This window comes from Melozone crissalis, unplaced genomic scaffold (assembly GCF_028551555.1).
Source record: "Melozone crissalis strain CALT ecotype California unplaced genomic scaffold, PUWL_Pcris_2 ptg000042l_1, whole genome shotgun sequence".
Classification (NCBI taxonomy): Eukaryota; Metazoa; Chordata; class Aves; order Passeriformes; family Passerellidae; genus Melozone; species Melozone crissalis.
In genome coordinates, this window is record NW_026535820.1 from 17925944 (window position 1) to 17945838 (window position 19895).

Consider the following 19895-nt stretch of genomic DNA (forward strand, 5'->3'; position numbering starts at 1 on the left):
GGAGAAGCAAATGTCCTGCTGCAACAGGGGTCAGACTCCAAGTGCTCACTCCTCATCTCTGTATGCTAGCTATCATTTCCCATCTAGGATTTGGAATTTGATAATACAACGTTCTGAAAGTCAAGTTTAACAAACCACTGTACACACAGATCAATTTTATCTTCCTTTCTATGAAGAACAGAGCATTTATTTCACTGCAACTTGGACATGAGCTGGGCTATGTTCCCTCCTCCCTACCTGTCAGGTTTAGTTAGTGTATGGGAAGACCTGGTGCATAGCAAAGACCCAGTTCAGCTGTCTTAATACCTCAGACTCATTGGGAAATAAAGGGAAGGAACCAGAAATGTCTGCAGAAGGCAAAGAAGGGAAGGCTTGGTGGGAGGTGATGCCTGAAGAGGTAGGACAAACCCCAACCATTCTGTTGGTCTTGGCAAGGAGGCAGATATCCATTCTCATCCATAGGTATTCCCAGAGTTACACAGCATTTTTCTATTCCTAGAATTTTATACTAGCCCTTTTTGCTCTGATTTTTAAGATCTTTTCAGGATCCAAGCCAGCAACAAATGTGAAATGAAAGTTTAAAAATCAAAATCACAAAGGACGCTAAGCTATGGCACACCATCCCTTCCATGGAAACACAGTCTCCTTTCAGCAGTAGACAGGAAAATTGCTCACTGTGTGAAGAATCTGCAACTAACATTTCATTGTCTAGCCTGCAGCTGAATCCAGCTAAGCAACCCACATTTGAGAAAACATCTCACTGTTTGCATCCAGATTCCAGTGACTCAGGAATAAAGACTTGTTTTCCAGACCATCAGCAGAATAACTGACCTGAGGTTCCAGTGACAGCACTGCTGTTGCTCTGGGGCCGGTCCAAGTCTATCAGCAGCTCATCAGAGTCATTCTCGCTGCCATTTGCCTTCTCCTGCTCCTTGTCACTGAGGTCAAGAGCTACAATAGGCCCTCGAATTGCCTCCTTGGAGACGTAGCAGCATGCCAGGCCCACCTCTTGCTCTAACGCAGTGCGAGTTAAGTAGCTGGAGTCAATCAGTCGAAGGTCACAGTATTTCAACGACCTAGGAAAGCCAACTCAAATGAAAAAAGTTTTGTTTTCTCTGACTTTGAAGAACACTCCCTATCTTTAATTGGTTACTAAATATTCATTAACAATTTTATTAGCCCGTACATATAAAATGATTTTTAAATATTTAGCACATAAGGTCTGCTCCTTCATACTTTGCACAGACATTTACTGACCCACACATGACTTTTCACAAACTGCACTTTCCAAACCCTTAAACAGTTTTAACTGAAGTCTACAAAATACAATTCTTTTGTGAAAAGACAGCTAGATGGTATCAAACCCAACTTATCTAAACATGTTAGAGAGCAACCACATTGAAAGAGTAATAACAGCACCTGGGGAAAGTCTCTCCCAGAGGGTCTTTGCCAGTGAGAATAACAATGCAAGGTAGACCTTCCAGATCCTGATAGGTGCGAGGAATCCAGTCATCCTGCTCATTGCCCCTCCAAGCCTGTGAACAGAGAATATTCCAGTCACACCTAAATGACATCTTCTAAATCTTCACCTGTTTCCTTTTTTTCACCAGTTCCTGCTTTTGCTTTGTATACAGGGCTTGCTTACTCAAGGGCCAACAGGAAGGAGACCTTGGGTGCAGGCATGCATTTGTTTTCTGGTAGCCAACAGTTAGCCAAGCATTAAATGCAAAGAAAAACAGGTGCATAGCATACGTTATTCAGTGCTGGAAATATTCACCAGGTGTGGCATTAGTGTGGGCTGTCAGAGAAAAAAGCCATTGATGCATTCAGTGTGCACAGAAAAAAGATATTAATGTAAAGCTAAAGTAAGACTTTGAAGTGGAGTATGAAAATGGGCCAATGAACCTTGTTTAATTATTTTATACAATGAAAGATTATGTGACAGAAACACATTTCACCTTTCCCTGGAGGTAATCCCCCCTAAAAGAACTCCTTACTCACAGTCTATCAAGGCCTGAGACCACAAAACTGCACCATTTTCCCTTAGCGCTGGAAAGGTTGGTAGCATCAGTCTCGTGTCCTTATACCTTACAATTCCCCTGGTTCAGCAGAGCTTACTGAAAAAATTTATTTCTCCAATTAACTAGCAGTATCCAATAACTTGGGAAAGCAGCCTTGGCAGCAGAGAATTTCTGGCTCAAAAGGGTTAGTCTAGCTGTGTGTTCTTCTGCCTCTCCACAGAACAAAGTTTCTGTGAAAGTGCATGACTGGAAAGTGAGATAGGGGAAGACAATTTTTCTTTTGATTTTCCTTGATTTTCTTTTTGCTAGTATAAGGACCTAAAAATAATGAGTGCCTGGGGCTTTGAGATGTAAACTTGCATCCAGAAGACATATTTCTTGACCATCTTTCTCAGGAAGGTCAGAGAGGTGCAACCCTCAGGGCGCCTCACTTCTGCATGTCTCCCAAACAGTTTGATTCTGGTTACATTTAAAGGGCATGCCATGACAGCATCCCTGGTCAGTGAAATAGTTATTTAAATTGTCTTCCATCTCTTGTTTCATTCTGTAGCTCTGACTCCCTGGTGGAGAGGAATGACCTGTCTGGCTGGTCTGGCTGACCAGCAGGCTTGTCTGACAGAACAATGCAGCCACCAGCACTGCAGAGACAGCTGCCCACCCTCCCTGCCCTGCTGTGCCATCACACACCCTGCTAATGCCATCAGAAGGACGGGCTAAGTTAAGTCACACTTTTCAGCTGGGTTCACTAACACCTGTAAAGTTTCCCTCCCTGCCTCTGAAAATGGTCATGATGAGGTCTCGTCCTCCTGCAACCAGGAGGATTTATTGGTGGGACCACATTTTGAGTCTCAGCACTCAATAGCCTCATATTGCTCTCTCCCCATGCACACATCAAAAAAAGGGCTGGGATGCTTATAGTGAAAGCTCTCCACTAGCTCTAGTCCTGTAGTTTCAGTACTCCACCTAATGTCAGAACAAATGCCCAGCAGCATAGAGACTAAATCAAATTTGTCTCCAATAACCTAGGCTGATGAATTTTGTAATAGGAATCACCCCCTCAAACATGCTCACACCATGTCTTGTGTTACCCCAGGCACCAGAAATCTTGTGTTATCCCAGGCACCAGACCAGCAGGTATGGTAGCGCAGCACCAGCCTCACAGGTGACCTTCATTTTTATTCTGAAATATTACTGGGACACCCCACCTAAAAGGACATTACAGGCTTAAATTTAGGAAACTGAATTCCTCTCCTTAACTCCCTTCATATGCATGGTTCAGATTTGAGGGCTTTTCTTCTAGTAAACTGGAAAAAAAGAAGAGAGAATTCTACAGCTCTGTTTAGTCCAAAAATGCATCTTATGTTTTGGAGAGAGGAATAAGAAGAATTATTTAGAAGGTTTTTCACTCTCTACCTGATAAAATTCCTCTATTCCAGGCCAATGTCTACATGGATATCCACCTGCAACAGCTCCACAGTCGAGGCCTCATAGGCTGCTTCAGCAGTGTGTAAGGGCTGCAACTCATTATGGCAAAGCACTATTAAGAAGACCTCACAGGATTCAACCCATAATTATTTAAGAGTGGGATTCATGCCTATCCAAAAAACCCACCAGCACAGAGCAGTTAATCTCACATGTCATTGTCTCATTTATGACTACTTTCTTCCCTCTCCTGCTGCACATAAAGTTTGAAAAGCAGGAGTCGTAGCTTCTTTAAAGGACATTTCATCTGCTTTTGGCTGTAGGCAAGCTCTCTCAGACAGGCTCAAAAAATTAATTCCTCTTTTCCGTGGTTTTCATTCCTCTTTTCTGTGGTTTTGAATACAGTGTGCAACTCACAGTAGAAGCAGAAAATTAAGCTCTCTGTGAGCAAAGATCAGGACAGATAACCAGTACTACTTTCAGGCTGATACCTAAGGCAGACAACCCATCTCCCCTTTGTTTAACGTAGTGAGGTCAATACATGAAGTGGGTTTGCCTACTTGAACCATGCTCTTGTAAATCCATGCAAAATTTTAGGCAGGTGCAGATATGCTAGGCATATATGCATGTAGCCTCTTCAGGCTTTCAGCATGCAGGGGTGGAGGAAAGAAATCTGTGACAAACAGCATACTTTACCAGTTATCAGAAGGGCAGAAGATGGATGAACAGAGCAGACAACAGATACACTAGACAGACAGATAAGTTGGTGGAAATAATTAGTTTGCCTACAGAGATCGGAGCTCTGCTTTTAGAGATGAACCCTATGCTGTTATTCAACTTTAAGAAGTGAAATAACAGCTGGTGTTTGACTTCATGAACCAGTAACAATTCAGTCTCTCTACCTTTTATGTTCAAAGTACAGAAATGCATTCCAAATGACAGATACAGAACACTTGCCCTTTCTCTATAGATTAATTCTCCTATAAGCACATGGGAATAACCACAGAACAGCTACAACAGCCAGACGACTACAGCGAGCACACAAACAAACAAACATTCAGCTCCTGCTGACCTTGAGCCGTGTGACGAAGTGTTTGGCCACATTGAGCTCCGAGGCAGGGTTCCCCAGGAGGATCTCAAAGCGATACTGCAGCCCCAGCTTGTCCCTGACTTCCTGCAGCCGCTCCTTGGCCAGCATGGCCAGCTGCACCGACGGCACCCGAATGACCAGCATGTGGCCACAGCCATTCTTGTCCTTTCCTGGACTTGTGATGAGGTCGTCCATGATGCTGAGTGTTTCAGGTGTGCTGTGGTCCCTCAGAGAGGCCATGGTGGTCAGGGCCATCAGAGCTTGGGAATACTGCTGGATGAGCAGGTAGCAGCGGATCACCATGCTGTGCAGCCGCGGGTACCTTGGGGGAGACACAGTTCTGCATTAGCACGTGCAAAATCACAGCACTGTCTGAAAATCAGCCAAAATGCAGGACTGCATAGTGGAGAAGTGACTATTTTTTCCAGTAGTGGTCAAAGAATGAAGTCTTCCATTTCCATGGACAAAATTTTAAACAAAAATTCTCTGCATTTGGCCTAAGTCCTAAGCTCAAGTAACAGGAATTATAAACTTCCGCTACCCTCATCTAGTCCAAAATTTCAGCTAAAGATCTTTGGCTTGATGGAGATAAGGAAACCTCAGATCCAATTTATTCCCAGAACACATGCTTATAATTGCTTTGCTTTCCACAAGCTTTTTCTTCTACAAACTTGAGGACCATGATGGCTTCAAGTGGTTTGTGGGAGAAGTACTTCATAATTTCACAACTCTCAATCTCTCATCCTATTGGATGTACCAATAGGAATTGCTGGCTCTGAGCCAAATCTGAACAGCCATTTTGCCTTTTAACTTACACAGCTAACATCATTGCCTTCATTACAGCTACATGCAGTGACAACAAATACAAAGTAAAATTTTAAGAGAAATAAAATTAAAACCTACTCAAGTCAAAAAACCCACTCAATTTCTAAACATTTCCCATGAGCTCACTTGCCACCATAATACAGAAAAACACTACACTACTACACCTTGAGTGCTGGTCTTGTGTCACAGTAGTTTGAATAACTAAAATAACTCGAGGTTCCAAATTTCTCTGGTCTCTTTCTTGAGCAATCTAATAGACAATATGATATCTATTTAAAGAAAGTTTTGGCTTTGTGTTTAGCCAGTAGATACAATAGTTTGTTCTGGATACCATAAGCCAGTCATTAGACCAGTTAGTTTTAAAAACACTTTTTACTCTTTCTGCAATAAAAGTATTCACTGCACTTCTGCTACTAAAACAAATGGAGCCTTTCTTATAATACAAAAATGTCTGCAATATTTTCAGCTTGTAATGTTGAATGGCTCATCCACCCAGACAGAATAGCCCAGTTTTTTGAAAACAGAGCCTAAACTGATAAACTGTCTCACACAAACACATATCCTGGCTCCAAGGCAGAGAGGTTCACATGCCATCAATTTCTAGTATTATCCTAATCTAGTATGATTATTTGCACATACATAAATCGTCATTCATCATTCATCCCACTCGCACTTGAACAGAAAGAGAGTGATAGTGACCACTCTCTCTTCCATTGGATTGGACCAGAAAGAAGAGGAGAAACCTAAGGAACTGACCTAATCATTATTGCCTATTTGTAGATAATAACAATATTAAGTATTAATGATGTACCTAATTATAAATGCTGCTGATTTAACACATTTTATATTGACTTTTACTTAATAAATACAGATGCATTTACAACTATTATATTGACCTAATTAAAACAGAAAACACAGTATTGAACACAGAACAATCCTGTTCTAGCAAATATGAAAACATGGGACCTATTATTTGAAGTGCTATAAGGGATCTGTCCTGCTGATATGCACAGCAGATTAACTCCACATTGCTGGAAATGACAGTATTTCCCTCACTCCTGAAATGGGCACATTTAATTGTATTTTGGATACGTGCCATGAAAGTAGCTTTTTCAGGGAGCTGCAGGGTACTAATAGGCCCTGAGCTGCAGGAACCAAAACCATGGCCAACTACTGAAACAACAAAATTGTTTTTGAAACACCCTCACCACCAACAAGAGAGACACCAGAAGTGGTGAGGCATGAAACCTGTGCTACCTTCTGAGCTCAGTGAGGGCTGAGCCAAAAGAAGAGAGAAGCACAGTTGAATTCAGCTTGCTGCTGAATGGGCCTGATCTCTTCTATAAACAAATGAAGGATATCCACTCCTTTCTTCAACTGCACTAAATTTGTTACAAAAATAAAATTGCACATACTTCATATTTTCCAAGATCAACATCAAAGGTCATCATATCTTCATTCCCTGTAATGGGGCTCATAAAGATGTATCTTTAAGATCCCAGCTGGGCAGAATCCCAAGTTTCCACGTTATTATTTACCTTTCTAAAAGAGTGTTGACCATTTTTTCAAAGGTTTCATCACATCTCAAAAGGGGACTTGTGACTCCCCACTGGAGGGATTTGCTGTATTCATTCAAACCAAAGTATAGCTTTTCTTCACTTGCTGCATCATCCTGTTTCATGCACAAACAGCAAAAATATAAGGTATTCTAGAACAAATTTTTATTTCTTGTGTCATTTTAAAAAATAAGTGAAAAGCACTTTCCCAACCAAAGAATCCTTTCTCTTTTTATCCATTCTCTCTAAGTGATGCTATTTTTTTGTTTCAACGAATACAATAAAATGTAAATTGTTTTTTTACTTAACTTATTATTTGCCAGGTCCTTGCAAATTTTTCAGTATTACCTACTACCTGTGACTGCAGCGGGTTTCTAGAATTCTGCTAATTATTTTCTGACTCCCTATCTCTGGCTTTAGATCTACTGACAACTGTCATCTCATTTCTATTTAGAGTGGTACCTGAAAAGAGAAGGATTATTAATTTCCAAAGTTGTTCTTGATTGTCAGAGTCTACATGTTTTTCTAATGGAAACCACAAATTAGTAATTTTTTTTTGTTGGAATGTAAATCTGCATTCAGCTATCAGAAAGAATATTTGTGTTTCAAATTTCATGAGCCTTTGATGGAATCACAGCATGTGCTCCAGTGCATTTATATCAGCAGTAATCTCTAGCAATGTAATTAACCACCTACAGTCTCCCCACTTTTTGTGGGTTATTTTTTTAATCAGAAGACTGAAAGTTGTTAATTTTTTTTACTTTTGGGAAACAAAAAATTGTCTAGACCATTTTAGAAGGTCATCACATGGTTTATATTAACAATCAACCAAAATTCATTCTGTCATTTTACATTAACTATTTTTACAGCTCCCATTTTAAGATGCTTTGCAGAAACTAATGGTCCACTCAGCACAGTAAAGTCAAATCTGATATAAATATACCAAACAAGTAATAAGAGAAAATGCTATTTTTAGCAGGTTTATCCAAAACATCCTCAGAATCAGCTGGCTGAAATGATGGAAAAAGTTAATAGTGCAGAATATCCAACAGGATCTTTCCTCTGCACAATGATAGCATCTACTACACCAAAACTTGTTAACCTAGCACACAACTTTAATTAGGACTGAGAATGAAACAAACAGACTTGACAGGCTATGTGAGGTATAACTTACAGTCAAAAGTCAGATTGCATGAAAAGGAAAAGCCAGCTCTGGAGCTTCATGGCACATCTACATAGCTTTGTCTGACCAGAGCACAGAAAGTGGATTCTCATCTTGCATGACTAGATAAGGAAACTGTTTAATTCCTGGTCCTAAATATCAGGTGCTACCTCTACCATCACTGTCTCAGGGCTGTCCATCTGGAATCTGAGAGAATAAACTCCAGCAGAGAAACAGCTCCCTTCCCAACACATACATTTTCTAGACTCTGTTAGGCATGAATTCCACATTAAATTTCACAGTTAAAATTCACAGTTAAACACTTACCACAGCGTCAGATTGTATCCAGTGTACCTCATTGCTAGAGCTGATCCTGGACTGCTGTGTTTGCAGGGCATAAGGGAAAGAGCTGACCTGAAGAACAAGGAGGTTGAACGCTTCAAGCACCTCCCTGCAATTAATAACTCTATCAGCCAGACCATGATTAGGCTCACCATGTGACAGGGAACTTGAAATGGCACTGCAGAAATAAGAATGCAAAGAATTGTTTTACAGACATTGTGAAATTCAATGGATTACTCTCTTCCTACAGAAAAATCTCTAAATTAACATGACACAGAGAACCATGGGGTTTTTTTCAGAAATCTCTTTGGAAAGGTAAAAGACTTCAAAAAATGTTTGACTGTTCTCTGTGGGTAAACTTCAGGAAAAAAGGAAAACCAGCAAACACCTAAATAAAGGATCAAATCTGTTGACAGTGAGAAGGTGGATTAGTGTGACAATTTAAAAAAGCATCACATGGAGGAAACCAAAAATAAGCCAAAGATGATTAAACATTAAGAAACACTGTTCCATGTGCCGTGGGGACAGGATATAGTAGCAATTTTATGAAATCCAGTGGCATTTCCAGTCTGAAAAAACAAATTTCGAAAAGTCTACTGATGTTCTGAGCTCCTGAAATTGCCTCTACTTCCATTATATATTCAGAAATTCCAAATTCAAAGTATAGCCAAGATGGTTAAAAAAAGTGAATGGGAAGACCAGGTAGAAATAATGTTTTGTCTCTTTTCAGCTGTTCTTCAAGGAGAGTATTTTGCTTATTATAGAACCATTGAATGGTTTGAGTTGAAAGGGACCTTAAAGACCATCTAGTTCCAGCCCCTCTGCCATGGGAAGGGACATCCTTCCCTATTTTTAATATTGAAAAGAATCCCACAACCTTACACATCATGTTTAAACCACATATTCTCCTTAGTTTGTTCATGGAACAAGAACAGAATAATAAGCTTAACTTATTTCCTTCTTTCAATCTGAACTTGTGATTTTACATGTGGTGTTTAGACCTAAAGCCATATTCAATACAGCTGTTTCTTTAAATCCTTTTCTTACACAAGCTATGGCATCTTTCTTACGATGCAAACTTAAATGTCTATAGGTTTTCTTGTATCACAAACAACACTATTATCAGGGATAAAAACATGAATTAAAGCATGACCAGCTTGTGACCATTAGATACATTTGGGTTTGAGCACAGAAAAAAAAGAAGAATAGAAAAAAAGATAAGAAGAACAAAGAAATTTGCAAAATCCAGCATTTTCCCCTAGATTTCAGCACCATAGCACACAACCCTAAAAAGAGTCCTGTTAGGCATCCAATAATCTGAAATTAGTCTGAATCAGAATTAGGAAACAAATATCATGGGCAGCCAAAAGAGATTATTTCTGATTATAAAGCACAAAATGCCTTAAAAACACCTAGGCAAAGCAATATGTGTCTAAGATGGTAAGTCTTCTGAAAAACCTAATGGGAAGATGCTGGGAGAGGGTGGTTTGCCTTCAGCAGATTGGAGCAGCTACCTTGTTAAATCCACGTGGGCATTGTCATGAACCAGCACAAAGAGCGTGTAGGGGTTCTGCTTCACCCGCCTCATGAACACTTCAAATTTAGCTTGAATCTCATTGTCCAGCCGGACCACGTATTTCTCAGCTCTCTGATAGGCTGTCCCATTGTCTTCTAGGCCCAAGTCCACAAGCACACCTGTCAAAAAGGAGAATACAACAAAAATATTTTCCTTTGAGTGCATCCAAAAATGAAGGGTCAATGGGAAGTTGCCACTTGTCTGCCAAACCACTGATAGGCCCCAGCAGGAAGATGATTATCCAAATGTGATTTCTCTCACAATGGAGGCCAAAATGTGCTCCTTGGCTTCTAGATTTCCTCCAGAAAGTGCCTGAAAACTTCTCACATTATAAAAAAGTGGGGGGAAAACATCAGGCCTCCACAAACATTTCCAAAGCAGCACTCAGTTGGTTACACTCCATGACTGATCCTAGGCCAAACTTGCCTACATTAAGCTAATATTGTGTGAGCCAGAAAAAGTCACCCTGACCTTTCCTTTGCAAATATCATTAATTTATGTAAAACTGATTCTTCCTATTACCATATCATATCGTATTGCATCATATCCTATTGCATCATATCCTATCATATTGCATCATATCCTATCGTATTGCATCATATCATATCGTATCGTATCATACATCATATCATATCAATCGTATCGTATTGATCATATCATACTTTTCATGCTCTGCTTCAATGTTTGTGTCAATACAACCATTGTACAAACCAGTCTTTGTAAAGATATATTGCTGTCATATTCATATATTAGGCATGGTGCAATGCATACGACGTTGAATGCCATTTGAATTAAAGAAGTAAACTACTCTGAAATATGCATCAATTAGGTATTTTTCAGGGTCTTAATTATCTTGTAATTTTTTTTTTTTTTTAAGAAGTACAATAAAACACAAACTATGAGGACAAAAGATGTGCTGGAGCAGCTTACTTTTCCCCATACACCAGTAATGATGGAGTATCATCCCATACTGGTGTTTATCAGCCTGTTTGCCCTCCCCTCCCTTTTACCTGATTGTCGAATCCGCTGAAGGGTCTGCTGCACCAGGACTTCCGAACGGGGCACGATAACGATGAAGTCCACCTTGCTGAAGTGGCCCAGATCCAGGCTCTGATTGCCACTGTCTGCTATAGCACAAACCTGGGACAAGAGCTTTCTGGCAACTGTGAGCTGTGGCTGGTAAATTTGGAAGGTATCAACATCCAAATCTAGAGTGTGTTTGTTTGAAAAAGAAAACAAAACACAGCAAGAAACATGTTTACTCTCCCACCCCCCAGCAAAACGTGACTCTCCAAACAGCCTACCCTCTATTATCAGGAAAAAAACATCACTCACCAGAATAAATCTCAACTCTCTGGAAAGTTTGGTCCAGATCACAAATGCCAACTTTCTTTCTTTGATAAAAATGTGGTAATATATCAGATGATTTCAAGTACAGCACTGACCATTTTTTAATATGCCCTAAGTGTTTTAAGGATTTCTAACCCAAGGAAACCTCAGTGCCAACACAATCAAATGCATTCTGTTAAATGAACCAACGCATACATAATATGCATGCATATATCTAGATATAGAAAAAGATGTGCATGTGTACATTTAATAAAAAGCAGATAGAGGTACAAAGCTCTAATGTTCTCCTGAAACTCAGATTTATTTGGACTTAATGAACGTCAATATTACACTAGATGCAGAGAACTGAGAGACTGATCAGAGCACTCATGTTTCCTCAAAATAAAAAGCATGTTCCATTTCAGTATTTCCATTAGGTCAATTCTGTGTCCAACAATCCATGCTTCATTAACCACTTTTCAACTTGCAGATTACCAGATTAAATCTTAAAATGGTATTACAGTGCCACTTTTACTACTGTGTTGGTTTTACACAAGGACATGTTTTCATGTGTGCATATGCACATGTGATTATCTCCTCTTCAAATATGCCTTAGTGTCCATTTCAGCAGGTCTGCTATGGAAGAAATGTCCCTCTCACTGCCTAGGAGACTTACTACTTTATTATTTTTTTTTATTCAGGCAGTTTCTGAATAGCTTCAACCACTGTACAGCCACATGTTAAAGACAAAGCTAACTCAGAACAATTCTTTGAGAAAATATGAAGGTTTAAAAAAAAGTACACAGTAAGAAGAAAAAAAACCCCAGAATCTAAAGATCATTGTCCCTTCAAATTAATCCTCTGAGGAAGCTTGAGACTTGTACTTCTGAGGGTGCCAGAACAAAGTGCCTGGCAGCCCTTCTAGCTGGATCTCCTGATCCATGTGGAGACAATAAACCATTTTCATTCAGATTTAATACCAAATAGATGAATTTAAGTTAACTAATATGAGCCAATAGCATACCTTTCTTTCACAGAAAAAAAGCTTTACTGGAGGTTGAATTTGCTTTGATACTGGACCTGAAAGAATCTCAGTGTTCACAACAGCTCAGTGTATCTTTTCCCAGTATCATGATATGAAAAGTATGTTTAGAACTCTGAATAGCTAAACAATTCTGAAAATTAGCAATTTTAGACAGGAAATCCTAGCTTACCTTTTGCACTTAAGAATCTTATCACATTATGCTGAATAAGATGCATCTGAGATCAACAAATTACAGATCACACTTCCCTAGCCCTTTCAGCCCAAACTATTAAAACACATAGAAGTTTAAGCCTCAGAGCACAATGGCCTAACGCATATTACCAGGCAGGAGGACAGCTGAGGAGATCAGAAGGAGAACACAATTCCCCTCTGCCTTAAACTCAAGGCTACATTCCTTTTCTCTGAGCAAAAAGATGAGATGAATCCACTCTGCCAGTGCTACAAAGAAACATCTTCTCTACTCTGCCTGACGCCTAACAGAAGATAACATGTTTTAACTAATAGAATATAAAAACATCAGGGGAAAAAATTTGCTGGAGGTTGTTACAGAGATTTTCAGTCTGAGCAACTGCTGTATTGCTACATTTAGCTGGCAGTATTAGTATTTTAAGGTTGGCACACTGACTGCAAATGTGCCCTCAGATTCTCCTGAGGTGTATGCATTCTGACGTTTAGTGAGCTACTCACTTATTTCATATCTTGCACGTAAAAAAAATTACCTGGTTCTTGCGTAGAAACCATGGCAATTGCCTCCTGAGATGACACACACTCGCTAACATCTCCATTAAAAGGAATAATGACACTTTCCCCTCGCTGCTGTAGCATCTTCTCCAGCAGCTTGTCCAAATCATCACCTAGATCAGAATGAGCAGCGCCAGGAAACCATTTCAGAGAAACACCATTGAACATTACACACACCCATGTTCTCCCACAGCTGGTGTCAAATCTGCACTCAGGCAAGGGACTGGGCATACAGAGAAAAGAAGGAGGGAGAATACTTTTCTATCTACTGATTTACCAGCTGGATTAATTTTTATTTTTTTTTAAAAAGAAGCCACAGTTGTATAATTTCAGGTCTGTGGCTTTACAGCTGCTGGTGACATCTGATGATTACAAACAAATACACACCATAAAACAACCTCTAAAACCTTGCTAAAAGCACAAACTAGAAAACACTTGTGTACTTATGGTTTACATAAGTATTACATGCCCTGCTATTATATTCAACAGCTAACAGGGTTAAAAATGTTTTGCCAGAGGGTTATGAACTGCCATCACATAGGTGAAGGAGACAAGCACTCTTTTACAAACAAGGAGGAGAGAAGAACAGAATGCCTCTCAATGGAGAGAGCAGAGCTGTATCCATGTGCATTTTAACTGCCAAACAGGAGACACACCAACCCTAAAGTCTTGGCTAGAACTTCTGCTTCTTAGAATCACTCACCTAAAGATGTATTTTTGAAATGTGATGCCAGGAAACTAACTTTCCCTGTGATGAGCTCATAACTGATCTCTTTTAAAAATTCACTGGTGGTAAGCATGCTCTCTGCAAGCGCCCGAGATTGATACTGACCTGGAGAAGAGAGAGAGAAAGAATGAGAGCAAACCTTAACACAATTTATTGTCAACACAACCTCCTCATCCTAGAAGTATGGGGCACTCTCATCTTCAATCATTGATCTCCACTGCCTTTACCCAGTAGACTGGGAGAGCAGTCTCAAGTCTACTTCATTAGTGACTGGAAAATTAGTTGATATAATAGTTGATATAATTTTAGCAGGTTCTTTGCAATCGCACATCATTTTGAATACTTGTATGACAAAGTGATACTCAAAATAAGTATTTGCACCTTAAAATAAATGGAGGATTCTGGATAAATAGGAAAAAAGTAATTATCCCTAGTGTGGGAGAAAAAAAGGTAAAAAAAGTAAAAAATGGCATTACTGATTTATCTGCCTGCAAAGGAAAGATGACTAGTCAAAGTTCATTTCCATCCAGACACACTCATTCACACACAGACAGCACAGCCAGTCATCAGTGCAGAATAAAAAGGACAAAAATAAGGACAAAAAGGATGAAAAGCACATTCTGTTTGGAGCAGTCTGCAGAAGACCCTGCCATGTAAAATATCGCAGTTGTTACACGAAATAAAGACAAAGCAACTATTTTGTCACTGGGTCACTTCAAGATATTTTCTAAGGCAATCACACAAACAATAAATTCTCAGGCCTCTCAAGAAGTAGTAATGACTGGCATAAAGATATCTTTCTATATCCACACGGACTTCAGTAGTTCAAGTCTTGGTGAAGATACGGTAAACTGTGACACTGCAGTGCAACAATACAAAGGAGAATAAAAATAACAAAAAGGATTTAAAAACCAGATCAGTAACTCAAGAAAATGAATTTGGCATTGCCATTTGAAGCAGTCTGCAAATATACTCACCTAGAACCACTACACAGAATTCATTTCCTCTAATCTTAGATGCACAAATGGCAACTACATAATCTGGTAGCTTTTGCTGATGTTTCATTTCATTGAGAGACCTCAAGGTCTCCGAGATGCCCTCTGCCAGGGAGTTCTGGGTGACAACCACGTGCACGAGATCCCGGGACACGCTGGCGATTAACCTGGCAAGCCAAGGGAGTTGACCTGGTGACACGGAGATACACTGTGCACTCATCTGCAAGGATCTCTCCCTCACAGTGAACTCCTGCATAGCTTTCAGCATGATCTGCTCAAATTCTTCCCTCAGGGGTATTTGGTCAGGACCTACAATGAAAACAAACAAATAGAAGAACAGTGTCTCATATAAAAATGTTATTGAACCAGGAATAATTACATGACTGTCTTGATCTGACAAGCTCCTTCACCATATTTTTTTAATATTAAAAAAATACCCACTTGCTGCTCAGTGGATATCTACCCACATGGCTTATTTTTTTTTATTTTAGAAGCCTTGCTCTTCTACCACCGCCTTTTTTTTTTTCCTCCTCCAAACAATGAGGTATTCCATCTCACTCCTAGCTTCAGCAACTGGTGGGACAAACCAGGGAGTGGGAAAATATGTGCCTTTTGCCTGGAAGAGAAGGATTAAGCACGCAGCCATATGTTTTTGCAGCAGAAAACCAAAATGCTTATCCTTGTACCCTAATCACAGCCATGCAGCCTGACAAAGCCTGTTAAGTGCTCTTTGTTTTGCTTTTTCTCATCTTGCATACTAATCAACTAAGCATGGATGCAAATAAACATGTTCAACCTCTTCCTTAGCTTAATTGAATTAATTGAGCAAATCTGCAAGCACCTAACCTAAAGAAGAATATGCAAATTTAAATCTACATTCCCCAGACTCTGTCAACTGTACTGTCAACTTGAACTGGAAAACAGAAATAAGAGCCATCCAATCTTGGCATCAGTCCTCCAACTGAACTTCAATTAACATTCTGTTCAGTTTGTCTCATTGTCAAAGATATTCAGGAACAGTTAAAAACATTCATGAACACAGAGTAAAAAGTAATCATGGCTTATATTGCCAAGATCTCATATCAGTGCCAAAGGAGGCAGCTTCACACTTCAGCATCTTGCTTTTCTCTGACTAAACAGGGGGGGCTTAAATATCAGAGAGATGTGAAATAGTGGGTTTGGTTTTATGTTTTCTTTCAGGCCAAGAAACAGAAAGGTTGTGTGAGAAACAGGGTGTGGGTAAATAACCCACAGCACAGAATCTGTAAAAACTGCCACCTGTTGTCATTTTTGCCCTTTTGAGAAGTAACATATGGAAAGTGCCACCATCCAATTACCACAGGATAGTAAGACAACTATAAACTTGTAAGTGCAAGGCTGTTTTCATTTTTGATGGAAACTGAAAAATTCTGAAGAGTCCAATTTAACACAGCATGGGCATAATGCTCTCTTTTTGAGCTCTCTTTTGGAAATGGATTTTCTTTTTCCTTCTAAGAAAGCATCACACATTCTAGGTCCTTGAAGACCTCAAAATTAAAAAAAAAACAAAACTAGACATATATCAGTAGAGAAGAATGTTCCTCTGCAGAAATAAAGGAACAAATAAAAATGATGTTAGCCACTAACAGAAATTAAAGGAAGCTTTTGCTGATTGAGGGAGGCTACTTGAGAGATAGGCTCTAAACACACGGGTCATCATCATGAATCCAAGAAGATTAAAATAATGGTACAAATGAAAAAGCAGATTCTCAGTATAAGAATACACAGAAATTCACTCAGATTACTTATAAGAAAGTACAGCAGTGCAGAAAAAATAATGGAACTAATATCAGATGAGATGTAAAACAAAATGATAGATATTGATTTTGATTGTGAATAGTTTCCTTAAAAAATATCGATGCTAAAAGGGAATATATAGAAGCTTCTCTACAGAAATGAGCATGCAAATTATCATCTTGATTTCAAAAACAAAACTGCAAAATAAACAATATAATAAAATATTAATATCTGAGTTACATTAAGTTGGTGTCTGGTCACAAGTGGTGTTCCCCAGGGCTCAGTGTTTGGGCCAGTCTGTTTAATATCTATATTGATGATATGAACAAGAGGGTTGAGTGAGATTGGCTCAGTTGGTCAGAACACAGTGCTAATAATGCTAAGGTAGTAGGTTCAAACTCCACATGGGGCATTCACTTAAGAGCTGGACTTGATGATCCTTATGGGTCCCTTTCAACTCCCAGTACTCAGTAATTCTGTATGAGAGAAGCCTCAGGCAGCTTGCAGGTGACAGAGGGCAGGAAGGCTCTGCAGAGGGATCTGGACAGGCTGGATCAATGGGCTGAGGACAATGGTTTGAGGCTCAATGTCGGAGCCTGGCTGTCCCTCTGGCTGTCCTGAGCAGCCAAGACCCCTGCCAGGGGGCTCAGAGACCCTGGCACAGAGCCCAAGATGCCTGTGGTTTTGATTATGACCCATGGAGCAAGTTACCAACCTTATATGAAGATCTACAGGCCACAACAGTTTAGGTAGAATAATAGTGAAGTTATCACAGGGTGAAAAAGTAGATTTTGGGGTTTCTAGAATGGGGGTTCAGCGGGCAAGATGGAGGGACCTGGGAGTGTCCAGCCTTTCTCCTTCTTCTTCTTGGCCTGCTGTGATGTTGGCACTTTTAGACTGGTTTAGAGTAGAAGCTCACTGTCTAACATAGGTGATAGGTATTGGAAAATAATTGTAAACATTGTATTTGCAGTTTTTAGTATAAAGACATAACACCACCCTGGGGGGCGGGCAGAGTGCCTGGACGTTCTTGCTGAACGGACCTCAGCTGGACAGGAGAAAGAATTTTATAGATAAGGAGCAATAAACGACCTTGAGACTGAGAACTGAAGAGCCCTGACTCCTTCTTCAAGCACTGGGCTGGGAAAAGAGACTTTCTAACTTTTCTCTGGGTCACTCTGACCAGCGAGAGACCCAAGAGTTCAACTGAACAAAGTGACATGTCCTGCCCTTAGGTCACAACAACCTCCAGCAGAGCAACAGGCTTGGGAAGAATGGCTGGAATGCTGCCTGCTGGAAAAGCACCTGGGGCTGCTGGTTGATGGCTGGCTGAACATGAGCCAGCATATATATGCCCAGGTGGCTAAGAAAGCCAATGCCTGGCTTCCACCAGAAAAAATGTGGCCAGCAGGACCAGGGCAGGATCTTCCCCCTGTACTCAGCACTGGTGAAGCCACACCTCGAGTCCTGTGTGCAGTTCAGGGTCCCTCACTGCAGGAGGGACGTTGAGGTGCTGGAGCGTGTCCAGAGAAGGCCAGCAGAGCTGGGGAACACAAGTTTTATGGGAAAAGGGAGCTGGGGTTGTTTAGCCTGGAGACAAATGGGGCCAGGAGGACCTCACTGCTCTCTACCATTACCTGACAGGAGGCTGCAGCCAGGTGGGGATTGGTCCCTTCTCTTGGACAATAAGTGACAGGACAGACGGAAACCGCTCCAGTTGTGCCAGGGGAAGTTTAGATTGGACATTGGGATAAATTTCTTCACTGAAAGGTTGGTTAGGCATTGGCATAGGCTGCCCAGGGAAGTGGTGTATTCAGCATCCCTGAAGGCATTCAAAAGACACATGGATGTGGCAGCTGGGGACATGGTTTAGTGATGAACCTGGCAGTGCTGAGTTAATGATCGGTCTCACTGATCTTAAAGGTTTTTTCAAACTAAATGATTCAATGCTGCTATGATTCTATTCTATTATTCTATACAGCTTAACTCAATATAATCATATTCCATCCATTTCTGGATGACACTCATTTCTGGGTAGATGAAGTTCAGGGTACATACCACAGGGTATGTCCCCTTCTCCAACCACCTAAGACAGGAGAATTGCTGGAATAAGCTCTTGCTTTTAGTTTCTGACTATCCTTTCCACTGAAAGCAAAGCTCTGCAAGAGCCTTGACTCTGGATGTGCATTTGGACATTAAAACTACAAAACACCTCTGGGTGTCACAGCACACAAAATCTAGAGCCAAAATGACTCAAATGCACCACAACAAGAAAGAAAGGAGAATGATTTCAGAATCCTAAACAGGAGGTATAACAAAGGCTTCAGAAATCTTTTTCAACCAGAACACAGACCACCTTAGCACTGCATGGGCTGAGATGGTGTTTGTAGAAATGGCAGTACAATAGTAAAAAGCTGATGATTGCAGATGGTGGAATGTAGCCCATACTGCAAATATGGGCATTCTGATGTATAAAAACAAAGCTTGAGAACATTTCACCATGAAGGCTGCCAAAGATAACAAATGTGAAATCTGAATAAGTCCTGGAGGTAGACTAAAAAAAAAAAAACCACTAAAATCAAACACACTTCTTTATCTTTTTTTACTTATTCCTTCATCACAGTCAGTGGAATTTATTTATAGCCACGCTACAGCTCACAATCACAGGGTTAAAAAAGGTTTAAAGCATCAGAAATGGATTTGGTTTTTTTTTACTTTGATTTGTAATATCTTCACGAGCTGCTCTGCTGATTTCTGAAAACACAACAGCATCATCCTACAATTAAGGCTGCCATAATTTCACAAGAACACTGACAGGAATTCTCAGCTATATCTCTTTTTTTTTCCAAAAAAGGAGCACTTCCATAGCTAATGGTCTTATCATCTGTGATCACAGTCATCTGCAAATACATTTTATACAAGTAGTGAGATCTGAAAAAATTAGGCAAGCCTCTCTTTCATGCTTTTGCCTGCTTTTTTATCTTTGCCTTTATCTTACTCTTTCGCAATATACTCTGGAGAAAAGAAAAACATGTTAGTCCTACTTTCTCAATAAAAAAAGAGGCTTACATTAATAAATTGTTAATTTATATCTGTATTGGTCTCTTCTTGTCAAAAACTTTTGAATCTGGCCACCCCCCACTCATTTCTAATCTGCTCTGATTTAACAACATGGGACAAAGGCTACATTTCGGTGCAGCCGTCACAATTCCAACAGCTTCAAGTTAAAAGCAATATTCAAACCAGCACCATGTTTTGATCCCCTCCTCTACAGAATGTTTTTACTTT

General features: G+C 40.1%; 1 protein-coding gene across 4 annotated transcripts in view; it reads right to left on the bottom strand.

The window, feature by feature from the left end:
• Nucleotides 1–19895, bottom strand: part of GREB1L (GREB1 like retinoic acid receptor coactivator) — a 132781-nt gene that overhangs the window by 17616 nt on the left and 95270 nt on the right. For all 4 annotated transcript variants that reach the window (XM_054284611.1, XM_054284612.1, XM_054284609.1 and 1 more), the window contains 10 exons: nt 14814–15140; nt 13813–13941; nt 13088–13222; nt 11005–11202; nt 9933–10113; nt 8404–8596; nt 6897–7030; nt 4516–4855; nt 1420–1535; nt 832–1076 (listed from right to left, as the gene is read on the bottom strand). In XM_054284611.1, the coding sequence (XP_054140586.1) occupies nt 832–1076; nt 1420–1535; nt 4516–4855; nt 6897–7030; nt 8404–8596; nt 9933–10113; nt 11005–11202; nt 13088–13222; nt 13813–13941; nt 14814–15140 (1998 nt within the window). The remainder of the gene's footprint in view (nt 1–831; nt 1077–1419; nt 1536–4515; nt 4856–6896; nt 7031–8403; nt 8597–9932; nt 10114–11004; nt 11203–13087; nt 13223–13812; nt 13942–14813; nt 15141–19895) is intronic.